General features: G+C 38.3%; 1 protein-coding gene across 7 annotated transcripts in view; it reads right to left on the reverse strand.

Annotated features, from left to right (window-relative positions):
• Positions 1-14,786, reverse strand: part of unc5b (unc-5 netrin receptor B) — a 132,478-nt gene that overhangs the window by 16,347 nt on the left and 101,345 nt on the right. For 6 of the 7 annotated variants that reach the window (XM_061910504.1, XM_061910502.1, XM_061910506.1 and 3 more), the window contains 4 exons: positions 12,456-12,620; positions 10,658-10,690; positions 4,661-4,855; positions 3,934-4,299 (listed from right to left, as the gene is read on the reverse strand). In XM_061910504.1, coding sequence (XP_061766488.1) covers positions 3,934-4,299; positions 4,661-4,855; positions 10,658-10,690; positions 12,456-12,620 — 759 coding nt within the window. The remainder of the gene's footprint in view (positions 1-3,933; positions 4,300-4,660; positions 4,856-10,657; positions 10,691-12,455; positions 12,621-14,786) is intronic. The other variant, XM_061910508.1, reaches the window with a different exon arrangement.

Below are 14,786 nucleotides of genomic sequence, written 5' to 3' on the forward strand. Positions count from 1 at the left end.
AGTTTGTGAATACCAGCTGGCAAGGTGGTCGGTGTGCCAATAGACAATAGCGTGTGACGTGGGCGGAAGCTGCTTCATGGGGCTTCAAGGCGAGCTGTCTTGCCGCCGAAGGATGTGAGATATGCAGTGGAGCCTGCTTTTTAAATGTTAATATCGCAAACGTTCACCCTCATTTACCGTAAATCACGGACTATAAGCCGCTACTTCTTTCCAACGCTGTTATAAAATGGTGCAGCTAATTAATGAATTTTCTTCGCTGACGGCCATAATGCAAACATTTTCATAAAAAAACATGCAAATACACTGAAAAGGTGTGTTAATGTTTGTGCTGTGACAAAATCTTTTGAACAAGTTTGCTCCCTGCAGGTAAATGTGTACAGTATTTCCTTCTTTTTAGTGCTTTAAAACGGAAGTACATGTGCCGTTCCGGCATCCAGTAGTCCATAGCGTGTCTACTCGTATGGACTCTTCATTCATCACTCCATGCAACGTTTGTCAGTTTTACAATATAACTAAAACAATTCATAATGATCTCTGTAGGACTGTTTTCATATATACAGTACGCACTATAGTAATGTCAACACGTTAGCGTCGTTACCATTAGCTAATACACTAACACGATTACTAATGTCTGTGTGAGTATTATTAACATACAATGGCATTCTTTTTGTATTGTTTCCGTTTCACAATTTCATCAGTATATTCACCAAAACATCACTGTGAAGTTATTTAGTCTGTTTAGCTAATTGGAAAGTGAGCTTACACTGCTAATAAGTCCACGAAGAGGACTTCTGTTTTGTTTGATCAACCATTTTACTGCCGTGTTACAGGCACCGTTTTGAAATTTTTTTTGATTGATTGATTGAAACTTTTATTAGTAGATTGCGCAGTACAGTACATATTCCGTACAATTGACCACTAAATGGTTACACCCGAATAAGTTTTTCAACTTGTTGAAGTCGGGGTCCACGTAAATCAATTCATGGTTTTATAATATTAAATTGACATATTATTAAATTATTTACAATTTATGGATGCCACTCCTGGTCGGTCCTTTAAGAAAAATACAATTATTAGTAAGTACTAAAAATTAAAACTAAATGGTAACACCCAAATAAGTTTTTCAACTTGTTTAAGTCGGGGTCCACGTAAATCAATTCATGGTTTTATAATATTAAATTGACATATTATTAAATTATTTACAATTTATGGATGCCACTCCTGGTCGGTCCTTTAAGAAAAATACAATTATTAGTAAGTACTAAAAATTAAAACTAAATGGTAACACCCAAATAAGTTTTTCAACTTGTTTAAGTCGGGGTCCACGTAAATCAATTCATGGTAAATTGAGTAATAAAGGTATGTCAATCAAACATTTACAAAATCTTTCTGTGTAAATAACTCATTTCACAACATATATATCTGTGGCTTATATGGAAATGTTTGTTTGTCTTTTGTCCGGAAAATACAGTACCATAATCATGGCTGCCAAAATCGGGAATGTTTATTTGTGCACGTGGTCAAAACCGTACAAAATTGTGGATGAATAGTATTTCCTTATTGGTGCATGCGTCATAATTGAACGGTCAGCGTGCCCAAGTATGCAATTGCTAGAGATCTGTTTGTCTAATCTATATAAAATAAATCTAACTTTGATGATTTACCTCAAACTTTTCTACCAACAAATATTGTTTCATGGATCCCCAGGATAAGTCAGGATAACTGACAAAAATCTTAAAAACAGCATTTGCGCTGCTCATTTTTTACTGGCACATTCTATAGAAAAAATAAATATGTCACTGATGTGCATATTGCACAGAAGAAATGGCCCAAATCCCCTTAAAAATGTGACCCGAAAACCGAAATGGCCAACTGTCTTAATGTTTATATGTTTTTCATGATTTATGTGTGCCCTGTCATTTTCAACATGTTTATACATTTTCTTGCAAGATATGGCAAGCGGAGCCCTCAAGATGTTTTAGTTGATGGCCAAATAATATAGTTAGTAAAGAATAAGAATAACTTAAACATTTTAACGGGGGCCCTGCAATGTGGTGGCGACTTGTCAGGGTGTACCCCTCCTTCCGCCCGAATGCAGCTGAGATAGGCTCCAGCACCCCCCTGCGACCCCGAAAAGGACAAGCGGTAGAAAATGGATGGATTTTAACAGGGGTTAGGTCAGAACAGAGGTCCCAAAACTTTTTCGGGGAACCCATTGTGTTAAAATAATTTGGCTGTATATTTGGACACACCTTCTCATTCAACGCGTTTTCTCCATTTTCGTGACTATTTACGTTGTAGATTGTCACTGAAGGGATAAAAACTATGAATGAACACATGTGCAGTTATGTACTTAAAAAAAGGGGAAATAACTGAAAACACGTTTTATATTCTACTTTCTTAAAAATAGCCACCCTTTGCACTGATTACTGCTTTGCACACTTGGCATTCTCTCGAAGAGTTTTAAGAGGTAGTCACCTGAAATGGTTTTCACTTCACAGGGTTGATTCGTGGAATGTATTGCTTAATCAATGGGGTTGGGGCCATCAATTGTGTTGTTAATGAGAAGGTGTGTCCAAACTTTTGACCTGTACTATATATATATATATATATATATATATATATATATATATATATATATATATATATATATCAATCAATCAATCAATCAATGTTTATTTATATAGCCCCAAATCACAAATGTCTCAAAGGACTGCACAAATCATTACGACTACAACATCCTCGGAAGAACCCACAAAAGGGCAAGGAAAACTCACACCCAGTGGGCAGGGAGAATTCACATCCAGTGGGACGCCAGTGACAATGCTGACTATGAGAAACCTTGGAGAGGACCTCAGATGTGGGCAATCCCCCCCCTCTAGGGGACCGAAAGCAATGGATGTCGAGCGCGTCTAACATGATACTGTGAAAGTTCAATCCATAGTGGCTCCAACACAGCCGCGAGAGTTATATATATATATATATATATATATATATATATATATATATATATATATACATATGTTCTTTGCGCAGTAATTGATTAAAAGAGCACACACTTGCCAGTGATGTCACCTTATCAATAGGAAAATGCATATTTACACAATACGGTTTTGCCCGAGCGGCTAGGAGACACTGAGCGTAACAAGCGGTAGAAAATGGATTCGAAAGGACCGATTTTTAAAATTAATAATAAAAACAAAACCAAATAAAAACAACTTTATTATTATTATTTTTTTAAACTCGGGACTTCCTGTGGGGCGGATTTTGGACCCTGGCAGGCAGTATCGGGCCTGCGGGTCGTAGTTTGCCGACCCCTGGGTTAGTCTTTACACAAATTTAAACAAAACTAAGATGTGGATATTTTGTTTGGACATAGTTTATCATATATATTGATTAACGTATATTGTACTGTTTTTAGTAATTTTAATGTACAAAATGTATCCAAGTAACCCACGCATATTTCATTTTGTCTGTAAGCGGCCCTCACTGGTAAAAAGTTTGGACACCCCTGTCTTACATTTGAAGTGAAGTGAAGCGAATTATATATATATATATATATATATATATATATATATATATATATAAAACGCTTTTCTTTAGTGACTCAAAGCGCTTTTACATAGTGAAACCCAATAATCTAAGTTACATTTAAACCAGTGTGGGTGGCTCTGGGAGCAGGTGGGTAAACTGTCTTGCCCAAGGACACAACAGCAGTGACTAGGATGGTAGAAACGGGGATCGAACATGGAACCCTCAAGTTGCTGGAACGGCCGCTCTACCAACTGAGCTATACCGCCCCATTCATATATCAATACATCATTCTCTACGAACCAAGAAGTGGTCTGGCAACCGAGTCAAGTCCTTATGGACTCTAGAATCATGTGACTGGTGCACAGGTTTGTGTCAGTTTTAGTGCAATGATGTGATTACCTGTGCTGGGGATGGTGAGACGCCCCCCCAGATGGCCCAGAGTGGCGCTGGTGCTCAGCCCGGGATCTCTGGACAGCGTGTGGCTGTGGAATTGTCGCTCCCTCCCCCCGGTGCCCACAGACTTCAGACTGAGGATCTCGCCGTCTACCGGGCACATGTCGGCGGGGATCTCCAGTGATGAAAGGGTGGAAGAGTTGTACACCTTGATTTTGAGACTGGGCAAGGGGTCTAACAGCGGGGAGGTGGTCATGGGGATTTTGTGGCTGTCGTTGACCCCCTGCTGCAAGGAGAAGAGAGGGCTGCGGAAAGCCCCCGCTGTGGCTGTCAGGTCAGGAGGAGCAGATGGATGCAGAGGATGGGGGTTATCTGTGGACACGTACACACAAGAGAGTGAGGCTCTTCTCTTATCTGCAGAAATGAGACGGGCTAAGCTGAGAGTGCAAAAAGTGATGCGAGTGAAATGGATTAATGTTGCTAATTAATATTTGATGGCCAGAACAAGAGAAGAGATACCATGACAAATGCTTCAACTCTGAAATATGTAATGCGGTAAAAGAAGGGAGAACTGTCTACGTGAGAGCAGATAATGGTGTATGTTATAAAAAGAATTCCTGATAAAAATAGCACGCACCGCTGAGAGTGAAATAAAATGAGTAGAGGCAAGAACAGAGAAAATAAAACAAGAAATGAACCAGTGCGTGTGCGTAGTGTGTGAGTGTGAACTCACCTTGTCTGGGAGGCTTGTAGTTGCCAGGGTGAAAGGCAGCGGTGAGAGCAGAAGAAGAGTCAGTGATGTCACCGTGGAGATGGCTACATCTGCGCCGGTATGCCAGGATGCCCACGCACAGGACCAGTATCACACACAGCAGCAGCGCCCCCACCAGGCCAGCGTAGACCGCCACACCCATATCAGGCGCCAATGCTGAAAGAGGAGCAAAAAAGTTAGATTTACATATACTGAAAGAAAAGTGGAAAAGAGGGTAAAAACTAACACGTGTTAATCACAGAGGGAGTTTATTAGTAACCAGCATCATATTTAGTTTTATTATGCAGTTTCAGGTCAAATTTGTTGCATCATTTTCTGGCCACCAGAATTAACTCAGACAGGTCGAGTACAGTAACTGTTTTTACATCCGAACCATGAAAAAATATGAGATGCCCTGAGTCGAGTACATGAATATTATACTCAAAATTTTTATTTTAGGCAACAATCTGCTTTAAAGCAAAATTAAGCTTTGACTAAACTTTACAAAGACCCAGAAAAAAGTGATGATTGTGTGGACCATCTGTTACTTTGAAATCGCTTGGAAAATGAGAAGGCACAATTGCAGTCACTTCTAACCTTTGCAGTGTGCATACAAGCATCGGAGTGTTGGTGACTTGATTTAAAGGCTCTGCCAACACTCCTGCTGGGATATTTCCAGTCTTGTTTAAGAGGATGATCCAGAAAAGCAACACAGACTAACAGTGGGAAAATTCCAAGCTTCATGGATGGTGGACATGCTGGCCTAAGTTCACCTGCTCCCCACTGGGCTTTATCTCCTTCCTCTCCTGCTTGCTGACTGGTTGAGATTAGTTGGCTCAATGCAGCCAGCTCAACCCTGACTACTAAAAGCAGCAATTAGTAATAATTGTTGTTTTTTGCGCCACTACTCGGCTCCCACAAAAGTTGCAAAGTGCTGTCCAGTGACAACCTCGGAATGCACTCAGTGTACTTTATGGATGTTGACTACATGTACTGAATGTAGACCAAAGTGTAAGCTTAAAACATTATAATAATAGCTACATTTATTATTTTACTTTGCTTCCTACAAGCTGATCTCGACTAGAACAGGAGAGTTGTGGGTTTTTAGCGTACTAGTTTTAATTTCTCAATCCTGGAAGTCATGCTTACATTTATACTAATGAGTTTGGTTGGATATTTTGGTCAAGTCCACACAATAATAAATATTCAGCATCATAATTTAATTTGAATAATTGGCCATGCTACATTATATGTGCATGTGTTTTGTTAAAAGACTAAAAAATATATATTTAAAGGTAAACTGCAACTTTTTTTTAAATGTGTTCATCATCCACAACCCTTATGTGATACAAGAACACATTAATTTCTCTTTACTGTGCATTCTAAATAGAGAAAAACTGCAAACCTGAGGTGGCTAACAATGCAGGTAATGAGGTCTTTACTATTCCGCTCAAAAAATAACATCGAAAACCCACTAACAACGCTCCGTTTACATGTACCTGCAAATTGACCAAGCGACAGCGACACATCGCCTGCCATACAGTAAATTTCTGCTGCTGTATTGTCTTAGAGTTGTGAAAAGTTAATGTTAGGTCATAAATCATAAATCTCACCTGTAAAGGTTGTTGCATTTAGAGAAGTTGACAATACATACACTACCAGCTTAATACTGTATGGCTCTCACTAACGAATTGAATGTAGCATAAGACTAACTCTGCAAGTAGGAAGCACTTTTTTAATCTGAGCAGTGAGGATTTTTCTGAATTTAGCAGCTCAATGAGAGCATAAGTGCTGGAAGATACAACCATCTCATTAGTCAGCATCCCATTGAGAGCGGACAATCTAAGTCACTGTACTATGTTACTTTTTGAAGCGTTTAGCAATATTTCTACATGTCTGCAATCAGTGGTAGCAAACACAGAAAGTGCTCTCCATGTTTTTGTTGTCAATGGAAATGAGCATTTGTTGCTATGCAGTCTGTGAAATCAATGTCCGGTAAAATCACAAAAATCAGTAAATATTACATGTTTTCCTACATGTACAAAATACATATATCCTTACAGCATCTATATCAGGGGTGTCAAACGTACGGCCGGCGGGCCGGATCAGGCCCGTGAACACGTTTTATCCGGCCCGTGAGATGATTTTGGTAAGTATAATAATTAGCTGAAATGTGTCCACTGGATGTCACAATAGCAATTCTTTGTATCCAATGACTTCGGGGAAAGTCATAGCTGAAATAACATGTATCCCCTTCTTACTTCATGTGTGATTCATGAAATGAGTCCAAATTCACACGTTTTGTTGTAGATGATGTGTACAGAGTAAACCGTATGATGTTGGTACATCAGTTGAGGAAAATGAGTAAATTACATGATTAACATCCTGTTTCTAATGTTATCTGAAGACAATCTGAAGTTGTCTCCTGAAGGAATCAATAAAGTACTATCTACCTATCTATCTTTATCTTTAAGTTATCATGACATGATTTTACCAGTCCGGCCCACTCGGGAACAGATTTTCTTCTACGTGGCCCCTGAGCTAAAATGAGTTTGACACACCTGATCTCTATATAACAGTATTGGAGGTTTTTGGAAGGCCTTATAGGCGGAATAAATCGTATTCCAACGACCTGCATTAACGCGCAGTTTCTCACTAAAGCACAGAAAAGGGAAAGACGTGTGTTCTTGTCTCAATTGTGAATGATGGGCCAAATTAAAACATGTGCAGTTTTTCTTTTCTATCACTAGTTTAGACTTGCGCTAGACCACAGGGAAGACCCAGGACATGGTGGAGAGACCATGTCTCCCAGCTGGCCTGGGAACACCTCGGGATCCCCCCGGGAAAAACTGTATGAAGTAGCTGGGGAGAGGGAAGTCTGGGCTTTTCTGCTTATCTGTGGTGGGCCACAACAAATAAATGATATACTGTATAGAAAACACTGCAAAGAAAAAAAAAACTCTATTATTTCTCTATCGTTCGTAAGTAGACAGAACCCAATGAGGCATCATATTGTCATCATATCTTAAACAGTTTAGGTACTGCATAAAGACAACGGGAAAAGCAATGAAAGCACAAGAGAGGTTTACTGCCTGTCCCACGGCTAGTATATAGACCAATAAAGTATGTTAGGTAAAGTACATGATTCAGGGCTAAAAGACGACACTAAAACTATGAGTACAATTCAAATGACTTGTTTTTGGGTCACATTCTCACATAGTGTTATTAAACTGCAAAAGCGAAAAATGGTTGAAGACAAATATGAGGGAACAGAACTGAAATTAGGCAATTTGTCATAAAACGATGGGGAGTATATAAATATGACTATGAATTGTTGAGAGGACAAAGGTGAGGAAACAGTGAGAAAACAAGAGCAAAATTTGAATGATACGCAGGAGATGAGCATGGGGGTGCTGGGGTGTACGAGCCAGAGGCAGACTGGCTAGGAGAGGAGACGCTTCCACGCTTAGGTGGCGCGATTGAACCAAATCCGACAGCCGTCCGCACTTATTACCAGAAAGGGAACAATAGGGAATTAGGTGCATTACTAAGGCTGCCCTCCCCTGAGTCCATGTCACATTGCACTAAAGGAATTAGCATCACTTTAAATTTGAACCATATCAAAGATTAGCTGTACAAAACAAGCCAGATGTTCTTTCCACAACTCTGAGACCAGCCATTTGAACCTGATCACTTTTTGTTTAATTTACAATTTGTAGTTTTTCAGTTCATTATCAACTAGAGTGAGAACATGGAGTCCAGGAAGGACGCAGGTGAGACATCCTCCATCGACTGGATAAAGTGTGAACACACAATGCTGCACACAACACAAAAGTTAGGGGGGCCATTCCACTGAATTGGTGACTTTTGCATTTATTAATGCATGATGACATTTTATTTGAAATATTTTTTTTATTAAACAAAGTTCCTTGCACATTGATCTGATTGTACATTTAATGAACATATTTTAAAATATTAATCTAATGTAACTTGAACACTGAAAAAATTGCTTTTGTTGCATGTTCCCGCATTACCATGAAATATAATTTACTGTATATTAAAATCATTCAGAAATGTTATATTTTTTACATATTTGTTTATCCCAACTAAACTTGAGGTAAAATTGAGTAAAATGCACATTTTAGTTGTGTTGTTGAGTTTTCACTCATCCCTTTTACCTTAACACATTATGCCCTCTAAAAATGTGAAATATTCCACAAGTCACATGGTCCACAGGAAGTTGCATCATTACACATGCACACATGGGAGAATAGATCGAACTAGATACTCAGGATGTAAGAATATGAACAGTTCATATTATAATTATTGTTACCAAAATGATCACCAATATTATTTTAATCACGTTATTGTTGAATGTTGTCATGAATTAGTTAACACACGCTGCAATCTAATAAAGGGGACCTATTATGCACAAACAACTTTTCTAACCGATTGGTGCCTGTTTTTGTGTATTTGGCTTTTTGCAAAATCCATCCATCCATTTTCTACCGCTTATTCCCTTTCGGGGTAGTGGGGGGCGCTGGCGCCTATCAGCTACAATCCGGCGGAAGGCAGGGTACACCCTGGACAAGTCGCCACCTCATCACAGGGCCAACACAGGTAGACAGACAACATTCACACTCACATTCACACACTAAGGCCAATTTAGTGTTACCATGGATGCATTTTAATAAAAAATCTTACCTATCTTAATACTTAACTATCTTAAAGACCTACTGAAATGAGATTTTCTTATTTAAACGGGAATAGCAGGTCCATTTTATGTGTCATATTTGATCATTTCGCGATATTGCCATATTTTTGCTGAAAGAATTTAGTAGAGAACATCGACGATAAAGTTCGCAACTTTTGGTCACTAATAGAAAAGCCTTGCCTTTACCGGAAGTATGTGCGCGTGACGTCACGAGTTGCAGGGCTCCACACATATTCACATTGTTTTTAATGGGAGCCACCAGCAGTAAGAGCAATTTGGACCGAGAAAGCGACAATTTCCCCATTAATTTGAGCGAGGATGAAAGATTTGTGAATTAGGATATTGATAGTGAAGGACTAGCAAAAAAAATATATAAAAAAATAGCGGTGCAGTGTGAGCGTTTCAGGTGTAATTAGACACATTTACTAGGATAATTCTGGAAGATCCCTTATCTGCTTATTGTTTTAATACTGTTTTAGTGAGATTTTAAAGATTGTAAAGTATACCTCGAGGTCGGTTGGCTGCGGTGAACACTAAATGTCTTAGAGAGAAGCCGAGCAGCCAAGCTCACAGCTGCCTTTTAAACAGCTGCTGTAGGACGACGAATAATCCAATGATTTCTCCGGTAAGATATATATCACAATTTCTGGTTGACGTACAGAAAACATGTTCGCTTGACCGCTCTGTGTTAAAGCTTCACAACAAACAAAGAAACACCGGCTGTGTCTCTGTGCTAAAGACAGCTGCAATCCACCGCTTTCCACCAACAGCAATATAGTCTCCATTATTAAATGAACAAATTGCAAAAGATTCAGCAACACAGATGTCCAAAATACTGGGTAATTACGCCATGAACAGAGACGACTTTTACCCATGTTTGGTGCAGCGCTAATATTTCCTGACAGTCCGTGACGTCACGTATATTTTTTTTAGATGTTATTTATTTATTTTTTAAAATATTTATTTTGTTCAATTACTGTAATGTGCTTAGCGTCAACATGCTATTTGCATAAATGCTATTTGGCTATTTTTCATGTATTTGCTATTTCAATCCTAAAAACTCCCTCCTTTTACTTTCAGTCTTGTTACTCAAATGTTTTTTAATCAGATTTAGAGTGGTTAAAAAGACATAAATCCCAGTTTATTTTGATTTATAACAAACAAATGACACCGATTTGATGGAATGGTCCTAAGACTCCAGACAACACTAAGGAGTACGAAAGTAGGATGATTTAAGGAGTGACATCATGGCAAAGTGAACTTACGATGGCTTGCATGTTCAATAGAAATCTTTTTATCTGTTTGAACAAGAGAAAAAAGAGAGAAGAAAGAACAAATGAAACTTTATGTAAATCAAATATAACAGAACACAAATAAAATAGAATTGGCTTATGAATATGAGAAAGACAGAAATAAAAAAAATAAAAAAAGTCCAGTAGTGCTATCAAATCGATTTAAATATAAAGAACACTATTGGGAGGCCAGTGACAAGATGGCTATCAAAAGAAAATGACTGAAGTGGATGGTTACCATGAGAATGAGAGTGGCTCTAGAGATAAGTGGGGTGTGTGGACATGAGAAGATTGAAATCAGGCTGTCATGGCTGCTAACATCTTTGTTGAGTAGGACAGAGTATCGCTTTCATTTCACATCAACATCATCTGTCCTGGAAGGATCATTGTTTAACATATTAGCTACGCCCGCAAGATGTAATGGAATTCAGTACACGAATGTAACAAAAACATGCATACAGATGCATGATTATAAGGTAGCCCTCGGAAAGACATCATCTGAATAGTACATTCAAACACACAAGTGCATTTTGTAAGATTGAAGGAGGGAATCATACAATTGGTCCGTGTTATAATTACTGCAACTATTGCTGTGATCACACAAAAGGTTCATGTTCCAATTAGCACTGCCAATGTAAACCCAACGAGCCCCATTGGGATACAATATTTACATTTTTATCATACAACCGCTTGGTTGCTTTTGCATTGGATATTATTAGATTGAGCAAGTGACCAAACATCTTTGCTGAGAGGTCACAAAACATTTCAACATGGATCCTGTTCATCCAGCAGTAGAATCCACCATCAACAAAGTGACATTTTTATGAGGTCTGTTTTTGTTTACCCTCAAAGGAATTACAATTAATGAGACACTGGAGAGCCAAATAATAATACTTTAAAGGCAAAAAAAACCAAGTCAATCAGTGATCTGTGGTATGCCAAGTGACACTTTCACAGATTCTCCATAATGCTTGTCATCTTGTGTAACAATAACATAAGTGCATCTTTTCCCTTCGAGACATTTTTGTGTTGGGTTTGATCTGCTGCTACAAGTAATCGGTTTATGTCCGTATTGTCGTGTATGTCTAAGAGTGGAAGTGAAGCTCTGAGGGAACATCCAATCCCCTTGATGCATTCTGGGAGGTTTGTCCGAATGCTTGAACGCTACTTTGTGTATGTCTCTTAGCGTGTGCTCTAATACACTGTCAGCTGGATTCTTCCCAGCTCATCACGGCTTCCACACTTGGTGTCAGCGCTCGTCTGCCTCAATCTCATATGCTCTTCCTTGTGCTCATTTTTTGACTCGAATGAGTCATGCTTGTTTGCCGCTCTGGTAGCCAACTCTAACTCTCCCTCTATGCTTTTTAGACGTGGCTCACTGGCCTTTTCCCTGTGCAAACTAACACGTTCCTCCCTGAAACATCTGTTAGTAGGACGTAGCTGTTTTTTTTCGCATCTATCTCTACAGGATGCATGTCCTACTCATGCCGCTGCAAGAGGCTTCCCACCTCAGGTATGCAGAGCTGTATAAAATCGATTTGCCATGCTATGCACCTTATAAAATAGACTGTCTGTGCAAAGAAATCACTTTCTGTTTTATTATCACTTGAATGACCACCTGGGGCAACAACTATAATAGAAGGGGACATGTCCAGATGGAGGCCTGAGAAACTCTATATGCCCTCAGATTCTATCATACAGAAGATTTAATGTGGGAATATAGTCAAGTTTAGTATTTACTCAGTTCAAAAGCAAAAACGTGGTTACTTACTGCGTGCACATAGCCCCTCAGTGCAGTTTTTACTCTCCATCATGCTGCCGCTGCAATGCTTCCCTCCATTTCTGGGTGCGGGGGCCAGGCATTCGCGACTTCGCCAATGGGTACACTCTGTGCTACAGGCGGACCACTTTGCCCATTCTGTCCAGCCTCCATCCACTGGAATGACGCAGCACACATGTGAGAAAACAAACCAAAAATCAAAAAACTTCAGTCACTATTGCAGCAGGAAATTGGACATGATCATCCTAAACGATGAATTGAAAAATAACACAGATTCGGTAAAAGTGGATCATTTAGTAATGAGAGAGGATTTCTATGATCTCAGGTCCGAGTCCTGGTTGTGCATCAACTGGCACGACTGTGTGAGACATTTAATTAGTACGGGGGTCCTGATGTGAATGTAATCAATTATAGGACATAAAAGAGAATTATCCAATGTTGTGGCTGGTGAAGGTTGATTAAATTAGTAGCTCCTATTAAGATACACTATTACTCCCACTAAGTGACTGACAGCAATATAAAAATGGCATAAAAATGCAATTACATGTAACACTGACACATGTTAACATGTAAAAAAAAAAACTAATAAACTGAAGCAGTGAATTTTACAAACAATAAAAATTGAGCTTTGAGAAATAATACATTCCAGTCAAAAGCTGGGAAAGATCTTCTCAAATGTAAAAAATATAAAAGAAAGCAACTAAAATCTAAAATACATTTTGCAATGACAAACCTATACAAATTTTATAAGTCTTCAGTGTAGAAGGTGCCCAATTACTCCAGTGCAAGTGCACTGAGGTAATTGGCCTGTTGAAACTTTAACAGGAGATAAAAACAAGGGCAAAGGTTTTTCTTCTATGATCACAAAATATTAGAAAATATTCAAATTGACTAGTTATTCATAATTAGATGTATTTATAATATTATATATATATATATATATATATATATATATATATATATATATATATAATAGAAAGTACTTTACTGATCCCTGGGGGAAATTTAGCAATATCTATATATCTATATCTATATCTATATCTATATCTATATATATATATATATATATATATATATATATATATATATATATATATATATATATACATACATATATATATATATACATACATATATGTACATATATATATATATATATATATATATATATATATATATATATATATATATATATATATATATATATATATATATATGACTACAAATTGTTCAGAGAACAGAGGTGAGAGACCAATGGAGAGAGCTCAGCACTGAGTCAAAGTTCTTTGAATTTTTTTGGCACTTTCCTTCCAAACTGGTCTTGTCCATGATTCCAGATCTGTTTACATCTTGTTGTTGAAACAAACCCCTCGAAAGAGACAAGGTACAACTGCTGAAGATCCCTCGCAAGATGAGCTACCTCTATCTCTAACCTCTGAGCTTCAAAGCCGTCAAACCAAAACAACATGGGGAGAAAAAAGGCTTCTACTGCAACAAATGCAGAGAGGGAGGACTTGGACCAGAGTCGGGAATCAGGTAGGAACTACGATGTAAAGATGATGGAGTGTTTGCTTGGCTTGATAGACAGCATGAGGACATGAAACACTAAGGAAGTGAGGAATGATACTGCAAACATTGTTGAACAAATGGATGGCCTGGAAGGAAAAGTGCTTGGACTAGAAGAAAAAGTGAATGCACAACTAACTTTTCTTACCTATTGGTACCTATTTTTATGTATTTGGAAACTGCATAAGTCCCAAAAATTTGAAATTAAACCACGGAGGAATTGCGTATATATTTATAAAAAGACCTTCATACTTCCTTCAAAGAAGCTGTTTGAAATTTGCAAGATTTGTGATGTTTTTCAACATTTGACGGGAGCAGATATCGGGATGTACCGTAGAGGATGACCCCAAAAAACTTTGTGAGAGTCTGCCATTTTAGTCATTAAGTTCCTTCTTATTCTATGTTCAGTATATCCTCTTGTCTTGGGTCAGACTTTCTCGTACATGCACATGCATCCTCCGCTGTTGGCATCGCTAACACAAAGTAGCGCATAATTCTAAATTAGATCTGTCAACAGATTCCATATAGAAGCGTTAAAAACTACAACATGGCTGACAGGGAGAGGGCAGAGTCAAAGTGGAGGCACATGAGCGCTTTGAGTGTTTAGAAAAGCGCGATATAAATCTAAGTTATTTTTATTTTTAAAAAAGCTGCCCACCAAACGGTGCATCTTGAAGAGACGGTCAGAAAGCAGCTTAAAGATGGTCTGTAAAACATAATCTATAAAAATTTTGACCAAAGGACCACCATTACCTG

Source organism: Nerophis ophidion, linkage group LG09 (genome assembly GCF_033978795.1).
Source record: "Nerophis ophidion isolate RoL-2023_Sa linkage group LG09, RoL_Noph_v1.0, whole genome shotgun sequence".
NCBI classification, from domain to species: domain Eukaryota; kingdom Metazoa; phylum Chordata; class Actinopteri; order Syngnathiformes; family Syngnathidae; genus Nerophis; species Nerophis ophidion.